At 42.8% G+C, this 19,691-nt stretch overlaps 1 protein-coding gene across 2 annotated transcripts in view; it reads right to left on the bottom strand.

Moving 5' to 3' along the window:
- gdap2 (ganglioside induced differentiation associated protein 2) overlaps nt 1–19,691 on the bottom strand; it is a 41,987-nt gene that overhangs the window by 8,917 nt on the left and 13,379 nt on the right. Inside the window, exons 8-11 of one of the 2 annotated variants that reach the window (XM_080018687.1) lie at nt 13,331–13,481; nt 12,758–12,834; nt 11,406–11,482; nt 10,933–11,072 (exon numbers count right to left, since the gene is read on the bottom strand). In XM_080018687.1, the coding sequence (XP_079874813.1) occupies nt 10,933–11,072; nt 11,406–11,482; nt 12,758–12,834; nt 13,331–13,481 (445 nt within the window). The remainder of the gene's footprint in view (nt 1–10,932; nt 11,073–11,405; nt 11,483–12,757; nt 12,835–13,330; nt 13,482–19,691) is intronic. The other variant, XM_080018688.1, reaches the window with a different exon arrangement.

The raw sequence follows: 19,691 nt of genomic DNA, 5'->3' as shown, positions 1-19,691 counted from the left end.
GATTCGGAAAAAAAGTTTGAGTGAGTGACAGGAGGCGGAGCTATGTGGGCGCTGCAGCGAGGTGTGTGTCAACTCGCTGTCGGAGAGAAGAGGGAACGAGGTGCGACTACAGGTATATCCATAGTGCGGAAAATGAGTATTGAAACCGCTTCAAATATCCAGAATGGCTATGTAAGGAAAAATGATATTAATACCAACCCTACTTTAGAACTGTGAGGGCTCTACTGGACGGTATAGTCAAAATCCACACTGTAGAGCAAATTCATAGCGGTGTACTTTATATACGTTTACACCGTCCCACCCTTAACCACTGCTAAACCGCTGTCCACAACTCACATCACAGTCTGGACTGCCGAAGCCGAGACATCATATATCAACCTCTGAGGGTACAGCTCTATTCCCACATGCGCCACAGTGAGTTACAGTACAACAATGACAAGTCCAGGTTTACAAGTCCTGTCTTATAGGCAAACGCAGACAACGTTTTTAACAAAAGGCATTTCATTCACCGGCCTGCAGCCTAAGGCAGACTTCTTTCATAAGGACATTTCATCTACATTCAGCCGCCTGCAGTTAAACGCAGACGGCTTTGTTTGAGAAAGGAGGAGGCAATTAGTAGCGACAGGGAAGAGAATAATGTCGATAAACACAAATCTGTGAAGCCTGTTACATACATTTATACTAGTCCTTCAATAGTAAGTCAAATTCCAAAGTATTGGTAGTCTACAACGAACGTTTCATAATCAAAGCCAAATTTCTTGCCATTATGACATAAGATTGTATTTGATTTATGTATGCACATTTAAAGGAATTTCCTTAATCGATAGTTGTTAACCTTAACAAACAATCGTCGATTAATTGACAAGATAAAAGCTAATGACGTCACCAGGGGGTGGCGCCGTGGCGCGTGGGGACATACGTAACGTCGTGCACCTCCAAGATTTTGTGACTCGCTGCAAGGAGTGTTTCTCCTCATTTCATTCATTTCACAATGGAGACGTTCGAGGAAAGACTTGTCAGAGCTGGTTTGTGTGAGAGCTAAAGATTTGAATTTTTTCCATCCTCCACAACACAAAGAGCGGAATGTTACGTAAGTAAGTAAGTCTGGTGCAGATATTGACGACAAGACGCTAAGAAGTTTACTCAAAATGACTTAAATTCTTCTATATAATAGACAAAATAATTTTGTTTCATATTTTAGATTACATTGGATTTTTTATCTCGACTGCCCCCATGTCATTCCGGTGAGTACTACTACTTCTTGGATGGGTATTTTTTTCTCGATAAGCCCTGCACTGTAAACACTCGCATTGATCCAATAAGAACAAGCCTTCATACACTACTCACAAAAAGTTAGGGATATTTGACTTTCGGGTGAAATTTATGGAAAATGTAAAAAACTCACGCTACAGTGATATTATATCATGAAAGTAGGGCATTTAAGTAGAAGCATGCAATGGTGATTTCCTCATCTCAAACAATTGATTGAAACAAAAGCCAACAACAGTGGTGGGTTTACCACAAGAACAAATGTCAACGTCTCAATAACTTGTCATGTGGCCTCGAGCATCAATTACAGCTTGACAACGACGTCTCATGCTGTTCACAAGTCGACTTATTGTCTGCTGAGGCCTGGCCCCCCTCTCTTCTTGAAGGGGGCCCTCAGGTCATTGAGGTTGTGGGGTACAGAGTTAAGAGCCTCTACACGGCCACTCAGCTGATCCCATAGGTTTTCTATGGGCTTCAGGTCTGGAGAAAGTGCAGGCCACTCCATTTGAGGTGCCCCAGTCTCCAGCAGCCGTTCCCTAATGATGCCTCCTCCATGAGCTGGAGCATTGTCGTCCATGAAGATGAAATGAGGCCTGTGTTGTTCATGCAGGGGCACAATGACTGGATGAATGATGTCATTCAGGTAGTATGGGCTTGTCACTGTACCATTCAAGTTCAAGTTCAAGAGATTTGTCACATACATACACATACGGTCGTACATATATGCAGTGAAATGTAATGACACCCGGTGATTACGCACAAGCTCTATAAATTCGAAAAATACTCAAACGTGCGTAATCGACACGCGGCGCTCGCGCAGGTGGCCTCACGAAGTGTAGGGAAGTTCTGTATTGACTAGACACACCTGCCCACACTGTAACACCACCACCACCACAGGCTCGTCTGGTGACAGCAGTGGCTGATGCGTAGCGCTCTCCTTGACGTCTCCATCATTTCTGCTCAACATGAATCAACTTTCATCAGAGAACAGCACTGAGGCCCCTGGTCCCTCATCCAGCGTAAATGCTCCCTGGCCCCTGCAAGACCATGATGCCTGTGCCTGGTGGTGTGGTCAGGTAGCCTTGCAGGTGGTCTAGCACGCAGACCACGCTGATGTCAACGGTTTTGAATGGTCTGACGTGACACTTGGTGCCTCTCACCTCCCTTAAATGTGCCTGGAGTTGAGTGGCATCATCATGCGGTTGCGCAGGGCACTGTTCACAATGAAGCGCTCATCAGTGTGGGATGTGGCCAAAGCACGTCCACTTCTATGCCTTTCTGTGACTCTTCCAGTCTCTGTATCTCTGTTGCTGATGACGCTTTGTGACACTCTAAGCTCAGTGGCCACTTCCCTCTGACAACATCCTGTTTGAAGCCTCGCAAGGCGAGGTGCTGTTGATCAGTTGTTAGGTGTGGTCTTGGTGTCATGATGTCAACATGTGAACAGCATGATGAAGAGGACTGTTTAAATACCAACTCTAATTGAACCAGGAAATGTATTGGTCCATTCAAGGATCAAACACCTGTTGTGAATTTTGCCCTTCAGCTCCTTGTGAGAGAACAGCAAGTTGTGCAAAAAGTACTGAAACATTGAACAGTTGGACATGTGCATTCACAAGTTTAGAGAAGGTCAAATTAAGTTCACCTGTAAAGATTAAAGTGCATTTTAGGTTCATCCTGAAATTTCACCCGAAAGCTGAATATCCCTAACTTTTTGTGAGTAGTGTATATTTCAGTTCTTATCGATGAGACCAAATTTTAATAGATTATTCTTATTAGCATTTCATCGATTATCGATGAATTGTTAACATCCTGAATTCCATTACAGACTATTTGATTTGGCTATATGTCCTGTTGAATTGTATAAGTTGGTTATATGTCATCTTAAATTGTAGTTAGTTATAACATTAATATTAATATATTCTAGTCCAAGTGTGATTAACTCATTTTTATCAAAACAGTGTTTTCCATCATAGGCAAAAAAAGGCATCACCCTAGACATTCAAAACATATAAATATCTACAGATACATATGTCTATAATTACCTGCATGTCATTTGTATTATTCCTTCTAAATTATGCCAAATTCCAAATTAAAGCTAATCTAATATAAATGTTATACTTCATAGTCAAAAACAGATGTGTTGTCATTATAACCTAAGGGTGTATTCCATTACAGACTCTTAATCTGGTTAGATGTCTTCCCGAATTGTAGGTCCTTATCAAAATAACTATAATAAAATCCACAAAGTAACATGCTTTTGTTATGTTTGTGTTATGAAACAATTCTATTGTTTGTGTTAATTTGTTGCGTTTGTATTGTTCGTTTTCCAGATGCCAAAGAGAGGCTGAAAGTCTAAGACAAAGAACCGATGGGCAAAACGTCCAGCCTTAGAGGTCACACTCTATTTAGAGAAAATACCAAGCAAAATTCAGAAAACCTTGAAAAAAGCTATGAAACAACAACTGAAAAACTGCTAGAAATAGCAACTAGAAAAAAAAAAAAAAACATATGCACATGTTTACCGGCCATATTGGTGTAGATGACTATGACTGCATTATATACAGTAATACAGCCATGCCAATTGATAAAGAAATTCAGAGATCACTGCTAAATGATGATGCATGCTTACTAACAATTTCTGGTAACATGTGGGCAATTATCAAGCAGGGATTGTGGTATGCAGTTGTTGAGATGGAAGCAGCAGAGATGGAGACCAGATCAGTATGACTCACCCAGCAGATGTTTTTGATGAGTTTTCAGATAATTGTGTTTTGAGTTGTTTGTGAAATAATTGCATTGTTTTTCTGTCTTCGTGTTCCAGATGCCAAAGATAAGCCCAAAGTCTCAGACAATAAAGAAGCAATGGGCAGAACTACCACACTGCGTTCCATGTGAGCTCGGAAATGTATAATTGGTGTCAGTGGGAGGTGACGCAGTCTTTCATTGGGAACTCTGAAAACTAATTTGTAACTAACACAGCTATATTCATTATTAATTAATAATTATTCCGATTTTATTATTGTTATTTTTATCATTATTTTATTATAAATATTTTTTTATCATTCTTATTATTACTATTTTATAAAGAAAAGTTGCTTGTCTTCGTAATATCCGAGATGTGTAATACACTCTTAGTATTGAGTTTTTGCGTCGGGGGGATGTCCAAAACAAAGAACATATTTTAGCCTCTTACTGGATAAATATCTGACACACACACAGAAAATAATAGATGATCGCTTTGTACCGAGGTCCAGCCCAGATGTGAGCCTCAGCCGATGATATCCAGCTGAAGCTCAAACCCCCAAAATCCATCCTATTCCAACAGCAGCTCACTGTAAGCCATCTGGCCGGCCCAAGTGGAACACCACGGGTGATCTGGTTTCCTGGCTGCTCCATTTCACGCTGAGATGATGGTGTTGATAACAGCAGGCTACAACTGCATGGGATCGTGGTCTGGATGGACCTAGCCCTCATGGTCTGGATGGACAAAGCCATGGTGGTCTGGATGGACCTAGACCTGGTGGTCAGAGTCCTGGTGGTCTGGATGGACCTAACCCTGATAGTCTGGATGGATCTTAGCCCGGAGGTCTGGATGGATCTTGCCCCAGAGGTCTGGATGGACCTGGCCCTGGTGGTCTGGATGGACTAAGCCTTGGTAGTCTGGATGGACTAAGCCATGGTGGTCTAGATTGACCTAACCATGGTGGTATAGATTGACCTAGCCATGGTGGTCTGGATGGACCTAGCCATCCTAGTGGTCTGTATGGACATGGCCATGGTGGTCTGGATTAGATTAGATTCAACTAATTGTCATTGCATAGAGTACAATTACTAAGACAAAAAAATACATTTGTCTGCATTTTACCATCCTAGTAATTGACGTATCGAGGAGCAGTGGTCTGCCATATAGCGGCGCCCGGGGAGCAGTTAGGGGGTTTAGTGTCTTGCTCAAGGACACATCAGCATGCTAACAGGACGACACACTCTACCTCTGGAGCCACTGCCCCCTGTCAGGATGGACCTAGAACTGGTGGTCCTAGCCCTGGTGGTTTGGATGGACCTAGCCTTGGTGGTGTGGATGGACATGGCCTTGGTGGTGTGGATGGACATAGCCTTGGTGGTCTGGATGGACATAGCCTTGGTGGTGTGGATGGACATAGCCTTGGTGATCTGGCACTAGCAATCGAATACAACGGTACCTCGACTTATGACTGCATCTACTTACGACCAATCCAAGATACGAGAAGCGATAGTCGCGAAAATTTGTATCGACTTGCGACTGACTGCTTCAAGATACGACCGTAGAAATTTGCAGTTGCTGCGTCGGCGGCCAGTCAGCAGTCAGTCATCGCCAGTCAGCAGCCAGTCAGCAGTCAGTCAGCAGCCAGTCGGCCAGCAGTCAGTCAGCGGGCGACCTACATGGTGTGTGAATGTAGTTCGTGGCTTATCCATATTTCTTTCATATTTACTGTGTTTGTGTATTTTGTTTCTTTTCACGCTTCATGATGAGTCCTAAGAAGGAGGACGATGGAAAAAGAAAAGGGCAACGATTCCCATTGAAACTAAGAAGGAAATCATAGAAAAAAATTAGCCTGGTGTATATGGGAAAAATTGCTTGGACATACGACTGTTTTAACATACGACCGTTCTTATAGAACCAATTACAGTCGTAAGTCCAGGTACCACTGTATAATAATCTCCTGGGCTGAAACAAAATAATGATCAATACAGACATCACTGATCAGAGGGGGTTTATGTTTGGTCACTAAGTTGACCAATGTCCAGAACACATATGTATTCACCTGTGGCTCCTACAAGATCAAGGTAAAGAACTGGTCCTATCAAGAGTAATGGGTTCCATTCCCAGAAGAATTCTAGATTTCTGGTAATGCTAAGTGCTTCAAATAAATAGTATTTGTAGGGGTAACAGATACATGTAGTGGAATAATATAAGTATAAAGTACCCTGAAATGGAATTACAGAAGTACAAACTCCTCAAAATGGCGCCTAACTATTCACCCCTGCTGAGGTTCAATTGCTCTTTTACACGTGTCTTTGATGCTGCCATTGTTACTCCAATAGAAACAGTTTAACCAGAAGTAGAAGACGTAATCTGAAAGTATCTAAAATCTGAGTATTTCTACCTTCAGGGCTGCATCCCTCAGTGTGGTAGGCTTTAAAGAAGTCCCTAAAGCTCTGACCTTTCAGGGTAGTTTCTGAGTGTGTGACCCAGCATCGGGCATGGTGGGGGGGGCTTCCCGGCCACAGAGGGAAGAGGAAACTCACTAGATTGTAGAGAGAAACCTTTAAGCTGAAAGATGTGTGGGGTGTAACCAGTCCGGCTTTGATTTGATTGAGGAGAGCTGTAGCGTTTTATTTGCACGACAACATTGGGAAAATCACCTGTGACTGACCTTTCCGCTGAAACAGGAGTCCGAATCCAGAGCCGATACTGATACTAGCGCTGCTGGAATTGACCTTTTAAATGAACGCATGCAGTCTTTTGAAATGCTAATGTTGAGATTTGAGGGATAAACTATGATCCAGTACGTTTTCAGGAAAGACAACTCAGAAGAGAGGCACAAACACCTGACACCCTTGAGAAGTTGAAGGTGGAGACAACACCAGGTGAAGTAAAAAATCTGGATGGGTAAATAAAAGCTCGACCGGCTCCGGCTTCTCGGGTTAGGGTGGATGGATTTAGACTTTTCAAGGCCTCCTTCTGGAAACTGGATCATAATAAAGATGTGGTTTAATGAAATAACTGCGCAGTCCTCCATTTAGTTTGCGTCAGCCACAATACATCACCCCTCCATTACACGCTCCAAGTTTGGAGTCCCTGGTCTAAAAATGGCTGCCAGATATGCAAAGTGCGCGGATTTGGAACTGTTTTTCCCTTTCTTCACGTCAAAACACAGCAGTGCTAGAGGTTTGAACAATGTCGCCGGAGGCTTGAAGCGAGGAGTAGGGAGTCCAGTCAACCGCCACAGCCGGGCTCCCAGAGCATTTGACAGAAACATCTTATCCAATTCCTGGTCTGTGTGGGCCTCGGCGCCCTTCTTTCATGGTGAAGCCTTAGACAAAATGACAAAAAAGCTCAACAATTCCTTCAGCAAATCTGTGAGTCAGCCCAGAGTGCTTCAAGGTTTCTGGAGGAAAAGGTACAACACTTATTTCAGACTTTGTTTCTTCTTTATACAAGGTATAAACAGTTGGGGTTGTCTGTTTAGAATCGAACTGGTTTGAAAGAATAGGTTGGCGGGGAGGGGAGAGCGATGGAGTCAAGATGGAGAAGGGGGAGAGAGGGAAGAGAGGGAGTGGGAGGAGGAGAGGAGGGTAGAGAGACAGGGAGGGATGGAGAGAGAGACGAGAAGAGAGGGAGAGAAGAGAGATTGGGGGGAGGAAAGAGGGAGAGAGAGAGAGAGGGAGGGAGAGAGCTATTTTTTTTCCCCCCATCGAGCCCAAAATATTCGTTCCTATTCTTCCCAACTGGTCATAGCACAACCTCTCTGACCTTACCACTGTGCTGCAGCTTCTCACACTTAAATGCACAGGAAGTGACGCAACTTCATGTTTGTAGTTTTTTCTTACGGAAAATGTAGCCTCCTGAAAAGTTCTTCATTGTGCATCTACTGGAAAATTTAACTGGGAGAATTATTTCTGAAAATATATTTTTCATTTTAATTTTAATATGATTCCTTATTTTTGTGCATGTTCAGAAAATCGTCTGGTGACCCCCAGAAAACATTCGATGACACCCCCCCCCGGGGGGCTGGATCCATAGTTTGAGAACCCCTGACCAAAAACTGAGTTATCCCACTGTTCTCTGTGTGTCTGATCTGGGTTTCCTAATGGGCCCCAGAAGCTCCGTCCAACAAATCTCGGGGTGAAATGAGTCTGACGGCTGTCTGGGATTTCCACGCTCCAAGCTTTATCCACACAGATCAAAAACACGCTCATGTTACCCTGCTGCTGACACGCTATTAACACATCCCACCTGCCCGGACCCCGGACTCTTAACACTTAAGAGTTAACAACGCAACGATGGAGGCCGGCCCGGGAGCCCGTCCATGACGCCGTTGATTCCCGGCGCCGCTGCATCGCGCCTCCCTTAAAGAGAACACGATGTTCTCCGGTTGATGTGCAGCTCTGGCTGCTGAACAACGCAACGCCAGATGTAGAAGTAGAAGTTTAATTCCACCAAAAAAAAAAAAAACCCAAAAGAAACCCAGAGCACAAAACACACGCGAGCGTGGAGCTCCGGGTGGCTGCGAGGTTAAAGCAACAGCAGATTCACTGTTTTCTTATTCGTGGCACGAAGACCTGAGGAGAAGGAGAACGAGGGGAAGTCAAACTCTGGAAGGAGGACGATCCTCCATCCTCCATGGCGCGGAGAGGGCTCAGACACCGCCCAAAAAAGTGATAAAATGACAGTGGAGACCCGATGATTCAAGCCTGACTTATCTGAATTTACCAGTCGACTGAACTCATCCGCCCAACTGAACCGGTTTATACTGCCTTCCATCGACGGAACCGGTTTATACCACCCTCCACCAGTCCACTACCTCGCTCGCAGGCGGTCGGAGTTAAAGTTCCAGATGTAATGGATGTTCAGAGTTTGTTTTCAGACAAGATTTTATGTCCTCAGATCGATTTATGAGCAGTTTTTTTTTTTTAATGTTTCGGTCACCAAACCAAAACCTCCGCTCTCCCTTGGTTCTTCTACTGTCAATACAAACAGTGGCTTTCAGAGTTTCCAATGGATTCATCCAGCTGCTGCAGCACTTCAAGTGTTCAAAACAACATTAAATATACAGTATGATATTATGATTTATTATGTCTATAATGCCGAATAAACATTTCCAAAAGGAGTAGTGGGATTGAGACATGAACATTAGTGGTTTAAGAATCCCAGTTTTTGGTTTTGTCGTCAGAGTGAATTATGTGAAATATTTATTAATTCAATGAATAAAATATTGAATGTTCCGTCTAAAGAAAGCCAATGATTGGAGGAGGGGCGCAAGTGATCCGGATTCTGCTTGGAGGCGCCACGATAAAATGCCGACCTTATACACAGAACCAACTGGGATAAGTCCTGCACACCCCCCCCCCCCCCCCGGTTGCATCCCTCTCCTTTCCTCCCTCATTTACTGCCATAACTATGACAGGAAGAGGCCATGCGACCAGTTGTTGCTCCAGTTTTCCTGAACTTAATCAACTCTGTTTTGTCCACACATTTTTATGTCTAATAGTTATATTTTTATGTGTTTTCATGTTCATGTTGTTTGTTTGGTTCTATGTTTATTTGTCTCACCAGCGGTGACTCTCTCCCTCTTGGAGCAGTGATCAGTTGTTTATAGACCCAAACATGATGAATGGTTCTCCAAAGAGGGGGTTGGTGGTGCTTGTGTGCTCTGCTCGTCCTACAGCTCCTCACAGGACAGAGTTGTTGCAGCAGTTGTTGATGATTGAAGAATGAATAAAGAGTGTCGTTGCAGGTTGAGAAGGTGAACTCCACTTGCAACTAACTCTGTCCTAGATGCAGTGGAACAAGTACTCTGTGTTGTATGTCCAGCATGATGACAGTACAGGTTTAAAAAAAATAAAAAATTAAAAAAGAAAAAAGAAAGCAAATGTTCGAGATGTTATGGATGGAATATTAATAAATGGCAAGTTAGTTGTTTTACACATTTGTTGCAAGAAAAGGATTTTAAAATGGTCACTTTAACTTTGACTTCATTAACTGTATAATTTGTAATAATTATACGTAATTATATGTATAACATAATATACATATAATATATGCACAGTATATATATTATATGTAATAATTTAATTCAAACAGTACGTGAGCTGTCCTACCAGAGAGGAGAGGACCCTGGACCTGATGTATGCTAACATTAAGGATGCATACATCTCCTCTTCTCTCCCCCCTCTGGGCAGGTCAGATCACAACCTGGTTTAAGTAATTTCCCCCTGGGATTATTAAAGTATTTCTGATTCTGATTCTGATTTGTTGTGGGGTGACAGCAGGATGAAGCAGTTAAGGGTCGAATTAACATACAACTGTTATCAGCACCCTTAACCGATTGAATCAAGTCATGCAATATTGACTATTTCTATTATTTCTATGCTTCAACAGGAGAGAAGATTGTGATTTTTGTAAGTTTATGTTTGAGTGTTCAAAATAAATTAAATATAAATTATTATGTACTGAATATATCCGAGTATATGGGCGCCCCTAATGTTTTGGAGTATACACATGAAGGATTTCTATAGGTTTAATGACACAGTCACTGAAAGGATGTTTTGTGTGGAAATTTGATTTAAAAAATAAAAATCGAATAAAAAACAAAATAAAATTTAGACCTCAAATGTATTACCAATTTATATTGGCCTCAAGTTGTGTTATCAGTCCCCTGATTTTGACAAGCCAGGATGGGTCAAATGCAGAGGAGCCATTTCACTGGCACCATCCAAAGCATGTGTGTGTGTGTGTGTGTGTGTGTGTGTGTGTGTGTGCGTGCGTGTGTTGTAGTGCGGCGTGTCGTGTGATGATTAAAGATTCTTCTAATTAAAGATTCTTCAACCTTTTGAGGATGTTCAGGTGTGTGTGTGTGTGTGTGTGTGTGTGTGTGTGTGTGTGTGTGTGTGCCTTACTTGCTGTCCAACACGTCGTGCAGCCTCTTGAGGAACTCTGCGTTCAGGTGGTTGTGTTCTGCAGTCAGCGTATGGAAGTAAACCACCACGTAGTCCTTTACCGCCACGTGGTCCATAACGTGGATGAAGTAGAGCAGAGCCTACACACACACACACACACACACACACACACACAATGCATATTTTCACACAGAAATAAAAGTTTGCAATTACACAAATACCCACACACTGAAAATGTATGCATGCATGAGGCCAAGCGCACACAGACACTCTTCAGAGAGAAAGCACACAGTTACTGTTCTCATATAAAAAATAATAATACAAACATTTCAAAAATACGATGTTAAAATATGATTAAACCAGTAATCATTTACAAAAAAAACATGATGTAAAAATACAAAAAACATTTATAATACAAAAATTTTAAAAACATGAAATAAATCAAAATAAAAAATAAAGAAAAAAACTATCACCTTCTCCAGGTCGATGATGGAAACCGGAATGTTCCGTCCAACGACCACCACCACCGTCCTGCCACACATGTCCACACCTGAATGGACGGACGGATGGACGGACCCACGCACGCACGCACACACACACACGAAAACACACACACACACACACACACACACACACACACACACACACACACACACACACACACACACACATACGTACTACATGTAAAACATTCTCAAACGGTTTCTGTCTGTTTCTCCGTTTCCCACACATGCTGATCTTTCTGCACCAATCAGATTAGCCGAGCGACCAACTGATCAATTAATCAATCAATTAATCAACTACTAAACCAGAGCAGAAACCTCCTGGAACACATCCTGTCATTTAACATCTTCTTGGCTTCATACAAACCAAACAACAAGCAAGTTTAACAGGCCAAGGCAGGTATTGACAAACTTTATTGATGAACTGTATTGATAAAAACAATAAATAAAACGTATTGGTAAAAGTTTGATCAAAGCATCAAAATGTTCCAAACTGTAGTTTAAGAAAAAAGATTGCAGGAGCATATTGGCATGTTTGAAAATCAAATTCAAATAAATTATAAAATATTTTTTATTACAATTATTTTTATATGAATTTATACTTATATTAACTTAATTCATATGAGTTAAAAATATAAATATGAGGCATAGTATCTTTGTGTATAGGATAGCACACACAGGCCTGCCTTCAGTGCAACACTGCCCCCTACTGGTCAGCGACGAGAATGACAGCTTACACTAAAAGTATTAGATGACTAAAAGAGAATGATGAGAGAGATGGAGGGAGAGAGGGAGAAGGTTGGGAGAGAGATGGAGGGAGATGGAGAGAGAGATGGAGGGAGAGAGGGAGGGAGATGGGAGAGAGATGGAGGGAGATGGAGAGAGAGATGGAGGGACAGATTGAGAGAGATGGAGAGAGAGATGAGAGAGAGATGGAGGGAGATGGAGAGAGATGGAGGGAGAGATTCAAGATTCAAGATTCAAGATTTTTATTTGTCACATACATATACATACTTCCATACATATATGCAGTGAAATGTAATGCAACGCACCCGGTGATAGCACACAATATGTCCTAGGAAAAAATAAAAAATAAAATAAAATAAAAAGTAGAAAATTCCTTTCTAATAGACCGACTAACTGACTCCTAAAACGTAATACAGTAAGTGGAATACTTATAGAATAAGATAAAAATATATAGAATAAAATACAATAAAAATAAATAAATAAATTGAAAATAAATTGTGGAGAGAGAGAGATGGAGGGAGAAATGGAGAGAGAGAACAGAAGGATGTAGTGAAATGTTTTAATGTGTTCCTCACCAGTTTGATACAAAGCTTTCAGCGCCGCGATGTCAGACAAGTCCTCCGCTCTGGCTCGACACAACCAGCGACTGTAGCTGAGAAGGGGGAGAGAGAGGAATAAGGGAGGAGAGAGAGAGAAGGGAGAGAGAAAGAGAAGGGGGGAGAGAACGAAAAACAGAAAGAGCATAAGACAGAGAGACAGACTTTCCATTTTTTTTTCTCACTCTCGTAATCTTCTTATTTATAGCTGCATTGTTATAACCAGGATTTAAAATGAAATGATTCCCGGGAGAATTCCGTTCACGACTCAGAGCCGAAGTGACTCTTCCCCCTCTCGTTCGCCCATCGTTCAGGACGTCCTCCCTCGCTCCCCGGGCCTCACACCGACTGAACGACTCTTTTTTTTTTTCCACCGAGTGCATCGTCAAGAACCAAATCTCAACAAAAACCTTCCATCACTACTAACAGCTCTGACTTGTTCTGATCAACACCGAGCTCACTTACATGAGTCAGTGCAGCCTGGCTATTTTGATCTTGCAACACAAGAGCTAGTTTGCATTCCTTAATGAAAAAGAATCCTGCGTGTCTCACTTCCTCTGGTGCTGTTTCAACATGGCCACCTCCGACATGTGTCCCTGCAGGATCAGCCTGCGCTGCTTGTCCACGTCGCCCTCCATGCGGGAGAAGGCGTGGCTCCCCACCTGACCCAGGTCCCAGTCCAGGGAGTCCGAGTCTGAGTCCTCTAGGGGGAGGACACACACAAGCACAAGATTTAGAACCCAGTATAACAACAAGATAACAATAAGTCATGTACACCCACCAGTGGACACCTTCCACACACACACCTGCTTGGAGTGCCCCCCAGCAACCTGGGGGTGCTTCCCTCTCCTTTCCTCCCTCATTTGCTGCCATAACCTTGACAGGAAGAGGTCACGTGACCAGTTGTAGTTCCAGTTTTCCTGGACCTTATTCTGTTTTTCAATACATGTTGTCGTCCAGTGTTCATGTTTTTGTGTAAATGTTGTTTGTTTCTATGTTTATTTGAATCACCGTGGTGATTCTCCCCCTCCTGGAGTAGTGATCAGTTGTTTCTAAACCCAAACATGATGAATAGTTCTCCAAAGAGGGGGGTGGGTGGTGGCTCTCAATAACCAAAACTGTGCCCTTGTCATTCTACAGGGCATCCACAGGACAGAGTTATTGCAGCAGTTCTTGATGATTTAGGAATTAATAAAGAGTTGCGTTGCTGGTTGAGAACTTGAACTCCTCTTGCAGACTAACTCTGTCCTGGATGCAAATGGCGTACAAATACTCTGTGTTGTATGGCCAGCATGCTGACAGCACAGGTGAAAAAAAAAAAAAAAGAACCCAGTATAACACAGACTTGACAATAATACTTAAGTAATATGAATAGAATTTTGAAAAAATTGGCAATATACAATAAACCTAAAATCAACAAAAAATATAACTATTGTCAATGTGCAATAAAACTCAAAATAACTACAGAAAATAAGTACTTCCAGTTACTTGCTGTGTATGGAATGCGGCACACAAAAAAGGTATATTTGGGGTCCAGCCTGCGTTGTTATTGCTCGCCATTTTTTTTCATTTTTTATTCTTGGCGTTAGTCGGCATAAAAGTATCTGAACCACGACAACTGCAGTACGCACAGACATGGTTGAGGTCTTGTTACAACCGGGATGTTTCAGACGTCGCTCGAGTTTGATCAATATCATTTGGGACAGAAATTTGTGAAATAATTTTACCGGAGGTAGAAGAACGTTGGCACGATCTCATTAGTTTCAGGGGCAGGGCCCTTTATGACATCATCATCCAAAGTTATATACATCCAAGCGTCATCCCTCGGAAATCATTCGCAATCAGCCACTCGCGTCCTGTGGACCGCAAAGCTTTTGCTACGTGTATACAGAAAACTTCAGTGAACTCTGCGATTAAAGGAAACTGGGAAAACTGTAACTCATGCTGCGTTTCAATGTCGATCTACATTTGGAGCAGAAATTAGTGAAAAACCGCTGTGTTGCTGAATGCAGCTACATTTATTATTATTATTATTAGGGGTCCAGCCCGTAGTGTTATTGTTCAGGGGGAAAATCCTCGGAAACTAATACTTTCTGGAACACCAACTTCAGGAGAACACACGAACACGGTTGACCGTCTTGTTTGAACGGCATTGTCACAAAGACCTTGTGACCCTCGATCCACATACAAGCAGATATTAGTGAAAAACCAAACAAATTTGATCGATATTACAAAGACGGGCCAACGTATTTCAAACCGAAATATGTCCAACCTGGATAGAACTATCTTGAAGACATACTTCACCAGAACCTACGAGCATGGTTGAGGTGTCGTTTAAACCGCTATGTCACAAGGATCTGATGGTTTAAATTTCATCCAAATCGATCCACATACGGAGCAAATATTAGTGAAAACAAAACAAATTTGACCCAAAATATTCAGTTGGTCTTGGTTAACTGACACATCACAAAATGAAGGAGATGAGATTTACAATAAGACACTTTATGACGTCATCACATTATTGCCTATAATTATTATAAATTATATTTACAATAAGACACTTTATGACATCATATTATTTACTATAAATTATATTTACAATAAGACGCTTTATGACATCATCATATAATTGCCTATAATAACTATAAATTATATTTACAATAAGACGCTTTATGACGTCATCATATTATATACTATAAATGGATATTTACAATAAGACACTTTATGATGTCATTATATTATTTACTATAAATGATATTTATAATAAGACACTTCATAATGTCATTATATTATTTATTATAAATTATATTTACAGTAAGATGCTTTATGACGTCATCATATTATTTACTCCATCCATCCACCCATCCATTTTCCTCTGCTTATCCGGGGCCGGGTCGCGGTGGCAGCAGACTGAGCAAGGAGCTCTAGGCCCCCTTCTCCCCGACAACGTTTTCCAGTTCCTCCTGGGGGACCCCAAGGCGTTTCCAGGCCAGCTGGGATATGTAATCCCTCCAGCGTCTTCTTGGTCTACCACGTGGTCTCCTACAGGTTGGACGTGCTCGAAAAACCTCCAAAGGAAGGCGCCCAGGGGGCATCCTGATCAGATGCCCGAACCACCTCAACTGGCTCCTTTCGAAGCGAAGGAGCAGCGGCTCTACTCCGAGCTCCTCACCGTATCTCTAAGGCTGAGCCCAGCCACCCTACGGAGGAAACTCATTTTGGCCGCTTGTATTTCGCGATCTCGTTCTTTCGGTCACTAACCAAAGCTCATGACCATAGGTGAGGGTTGGGACGTAGATGGACTGATAAATTGAGAGCTTTGCCTTCTGGCTCAGCTCCCTCTTCACGACAACGGTCCGGTACAACGCCTGCATCACTGCTCACGCCGCACCAATCGGCCTGTCCATCTCACTCTCCATTTTCCCCTCACTCGTGAACAAGATCCCGAGATACTTGAACTCCCTTGGGGCAGCAACTCGCTCCCGACCCGGAGGGAGAAATCCACTATTTTCCGGCAGAGAACCATGACTTGGAGGTGCTGACTCTCATCCCGACCACTTCACACCCGGGTGCAAACCGCCCCAGTGCGTGCTGTAGGTCACGGTCGGATGAAGCCAACAAAACCACATCATCTGCAAAAAGCAGAGATGCAATTCTGAGGTTCACAAACCGGACACTCTCCTCACCTCAGCTGCGCCTTGAGATCCTGTCCATGGATATCACAAACAGAATCGGGGACAAGGGGCAACCTTGGCGGAGTCCAACACCCACTGAGAATGTGTTTGACTGTTCCACGTGACTGGTCCACTGTTCCACATCCAGGAGGGAATCCGCGTTGCTCCTCCTGAATCTGAGGTTCAACAATTGGTCGGAGCCTCCTTTCCAGCACCCTGGAGTAAACTTTCCCGGGAGGCTGAGCAGTGTGATACAGCTATAATTGGAGCACACCCTCCGGTCCCCCTTTTTAAAAATGGGAACCACCACCCCGGTCTGCAACTCCACAGGTACTGTACCCGGCTGTATCCACGTGACACTTAAGAGGCGTGTCAACCAAGACAGCCCAACAATGTCCAGAGCCTTCAGCATCTCAGTGCAAATCTCATCCGCCCCCGAGGAGCTTTTTAACTGCCTCAGAGACCTCTGCCAGGCATATGGACGAGACTTCCCGAGTCTTCAGACTCTGCCTCTTCCCTGAGGACGTATTTGTCGGGTTCAGGAGTTTCTCAAAATGCTCTTTCCACCGCCTGACAATATCCCCAGTCTGGGTCAGCAGTTCTCCTCCCCGCCCGAGTCGCCGAACAGTTTGCCAGAACTTCCTTGAGGCCAACTGAAAGTCCTTCTCCATAGCCTCCCCGATCTCCTCCCACACCCGTTTTTTTACTTCAGTGAACGCCGAAGCCGCAGCCCTTCTAGCCTGCCGGTACCTGTCTGCTGCCTCGGGAGACCCCTTGGCCAGCCAAGCCTGAAAGGCCTCCTTCTTCAGCTTGACGGCTTCCTTCACTGCTGGTGTCCACCAACGGGTTCTTGGGTTACCGCCACGACAGGCACTGACTGACTTCTGACCACAGCTCCAAGCAGCCGCCTCTGCAATGGAGGTTTTGAACATGACCCACTCGGATTCCATGTCCCCAACCTCCCCCAGGATGCGTGAAAAATTCTTCCGGAGGTGGGAGTTGAAGACCTCGCGGAAAGGGGCATCCACCAGGCATTCCCAGTTCACTTATTATTTACTATAAATTATATTTACCATAAGACACTTTATGATGTCATCATATTATTTACTATAAATTATATTTACAGTAAGATGCTTTATGACATCATCATATTATTTACTATAAATGTACAGATTCTGATTGAGAATGTCCAGTTGGACCGCGTCCAGTGTGCGGTGTGGACTCTGTCAATCTGTAGTGTTTAGACGTTACCAAACTACGGATTTACACAGATGTGGACACATTTTTTGGAAATTGAAACAATGTTCTTTCCTCCTGAAATATGATGAAATGAAAAGCAATTTTCTTATGTATACCTGCATGCCTTTGGTATGTCAGAGTAAAGCAAAGAAATTGTGAAAAGAACTCAATTATTGATAAAGAGATCAATTACATTCAAAAAAGGCCTGGACAGACTTCAATGAAAAAAGAAGAACCCACAATTTTCTCTGAGATAACTTGAAACTCACAAAAGCAATTGGCATCCATCATTGTTTCTTCTATATTTAATATAAATCAGACTTTGCTTTTGATTTTTGATTCAACAGAATATTTTACATAAGAAAACAAATGAAATGGCCTGGACAAAAATGATGGGACCCTTAACCTAATATTTTGTTCCACAACCTTTAGAGGCAATCACTGCAATCAAGCGATTTCTGTAGCTGTCAATGGGACTTGTGCACCTGTCAACAGGTAGTTTGTCCCACTCTTCCTGAGCAAACTGCTCCAGCTGTCCCAGGTTTGAAGGGTGCCTTCTCCAGACTGCATGTTACAGCTCTTTCTATAGATGTTCGATTGGATTCAGATCAGGGCTCATAGAAGGCCACTTCAGAATAGTCCAATGTTTTGTTCTTATCCATTCTTGGTGCTTTTAGCTGTGTGTTTTGGGTCATTATCCTGTTGGAGGACCCATGACCTGCGACTGAGACAGAGCTTTCTGACAGTGGGCAGTACGTTTCGCTCCAGAATGCCTTGATAGTCTTGAGATTCCATTGTGCCTGCACAGATTCAAGGCACCTAGTGCCAGATGCAGCAAAGCAGCCCCAAAACATAACCGAGCCTCCTCCATGTTTGACAGAAGGTATGGTGTTCTTTTCTTTGAAAGCTTCATTTTTTTCGTCTGTGACCATAAGGCTGATGTGACTTGCCAAAAAGCTCCAGTGTTGACTCATTTGTCCGACGGACATTCTCCCAGAAGCATTGTGGCTTGTCAACTGGAGTCCTCCTGGGTCTTCTTCCATGGAGCCCACTGTCACTCAAAAAGCCACGAACGGTGCGATCAGACACTGATGTACCTTGACCTTGGAGCTCAACTTGTACCTCTTTGGAAGTTGTCCTTGGCTCTTTTTCTACCATTCACAATCTCCTTCTGTTCAGTCTGGGGTCGATTTTCCTCTTTCGGCCACGTCCAGGGAGGTTCGCTACAGTCCCATGGACCTTAAACTTCTCAAAAATATTTGCAACTGTAGTACCAGGAACATGATGCTGCTTGGAGATCGTCTTATAGCCTTAACCTTTAACATGCTTGTCTATCATTTTCTTTCTGATCTCCTCAGACAACACTCTCCTTTGCTTTCTCTAGTCCATGTTCAGTGTGGTGCACACGATGACACCAAACAGCAGAGTGACTACTTTTCTCCATTTAAATAGGCTGAATGACTGATTATTATAAGATTGAACACATGTATTATTACCAACTAAAGAAAACAGTTAGTTTGAAATATCACTATAATCCAATTATTTATAATATTTTCTAAGGGGTACCAACAATATGTCTAGGCCATTTTAGAATATAATTGATCTTTTTATCAATAATTGATCTCTTCATATTTTCTTTGCTTTACTTTGTGACATACCAAAAGCATGCAGGTATACATGAGAAAATTTCTTTTAATTTCATCACTTTTCAGGAGAAATTTAGCATTGTTTCAATGAGCTGTAAGGGTACAAATGTGTCCATGTCTGTGTATAGCTTCTTACCTGGTAGATGTTAGTAGATCTGTTAGATTGATATTTTAAATCCGTGGTCCACATTACTTTGCCGGATTAATGAAAAATACATTTAAAAATAATCCTTAAAAACCCGTCACCGAACCTGCTGAAACCAATGAAATGTGCCACCGGCACATTTCAGTGGTTTCAGCAGGTTCGGTGAGGCGTCAAAAAAAACAGAAGCCGTGTAATGGTAATTACTCATA

Source organism: Zeus faber (genome assembly GCF_960531495.2).
Source record: "Zeus faber genome assembly, chromosome: 18".
In the NCBI taxonomy this organism is placed as follows: domain Eukaryota; kingdom Metazoa; phylum Chordata; class Actinopteri; order Zeiformes; family Zeidae; genus Zeus; species Zeus faber.
The sequence above is the reverse complement of the archived record's forward strand: the minus strand, read 5'-3'. Positions and strand labels throughout refer to the sequence as shown.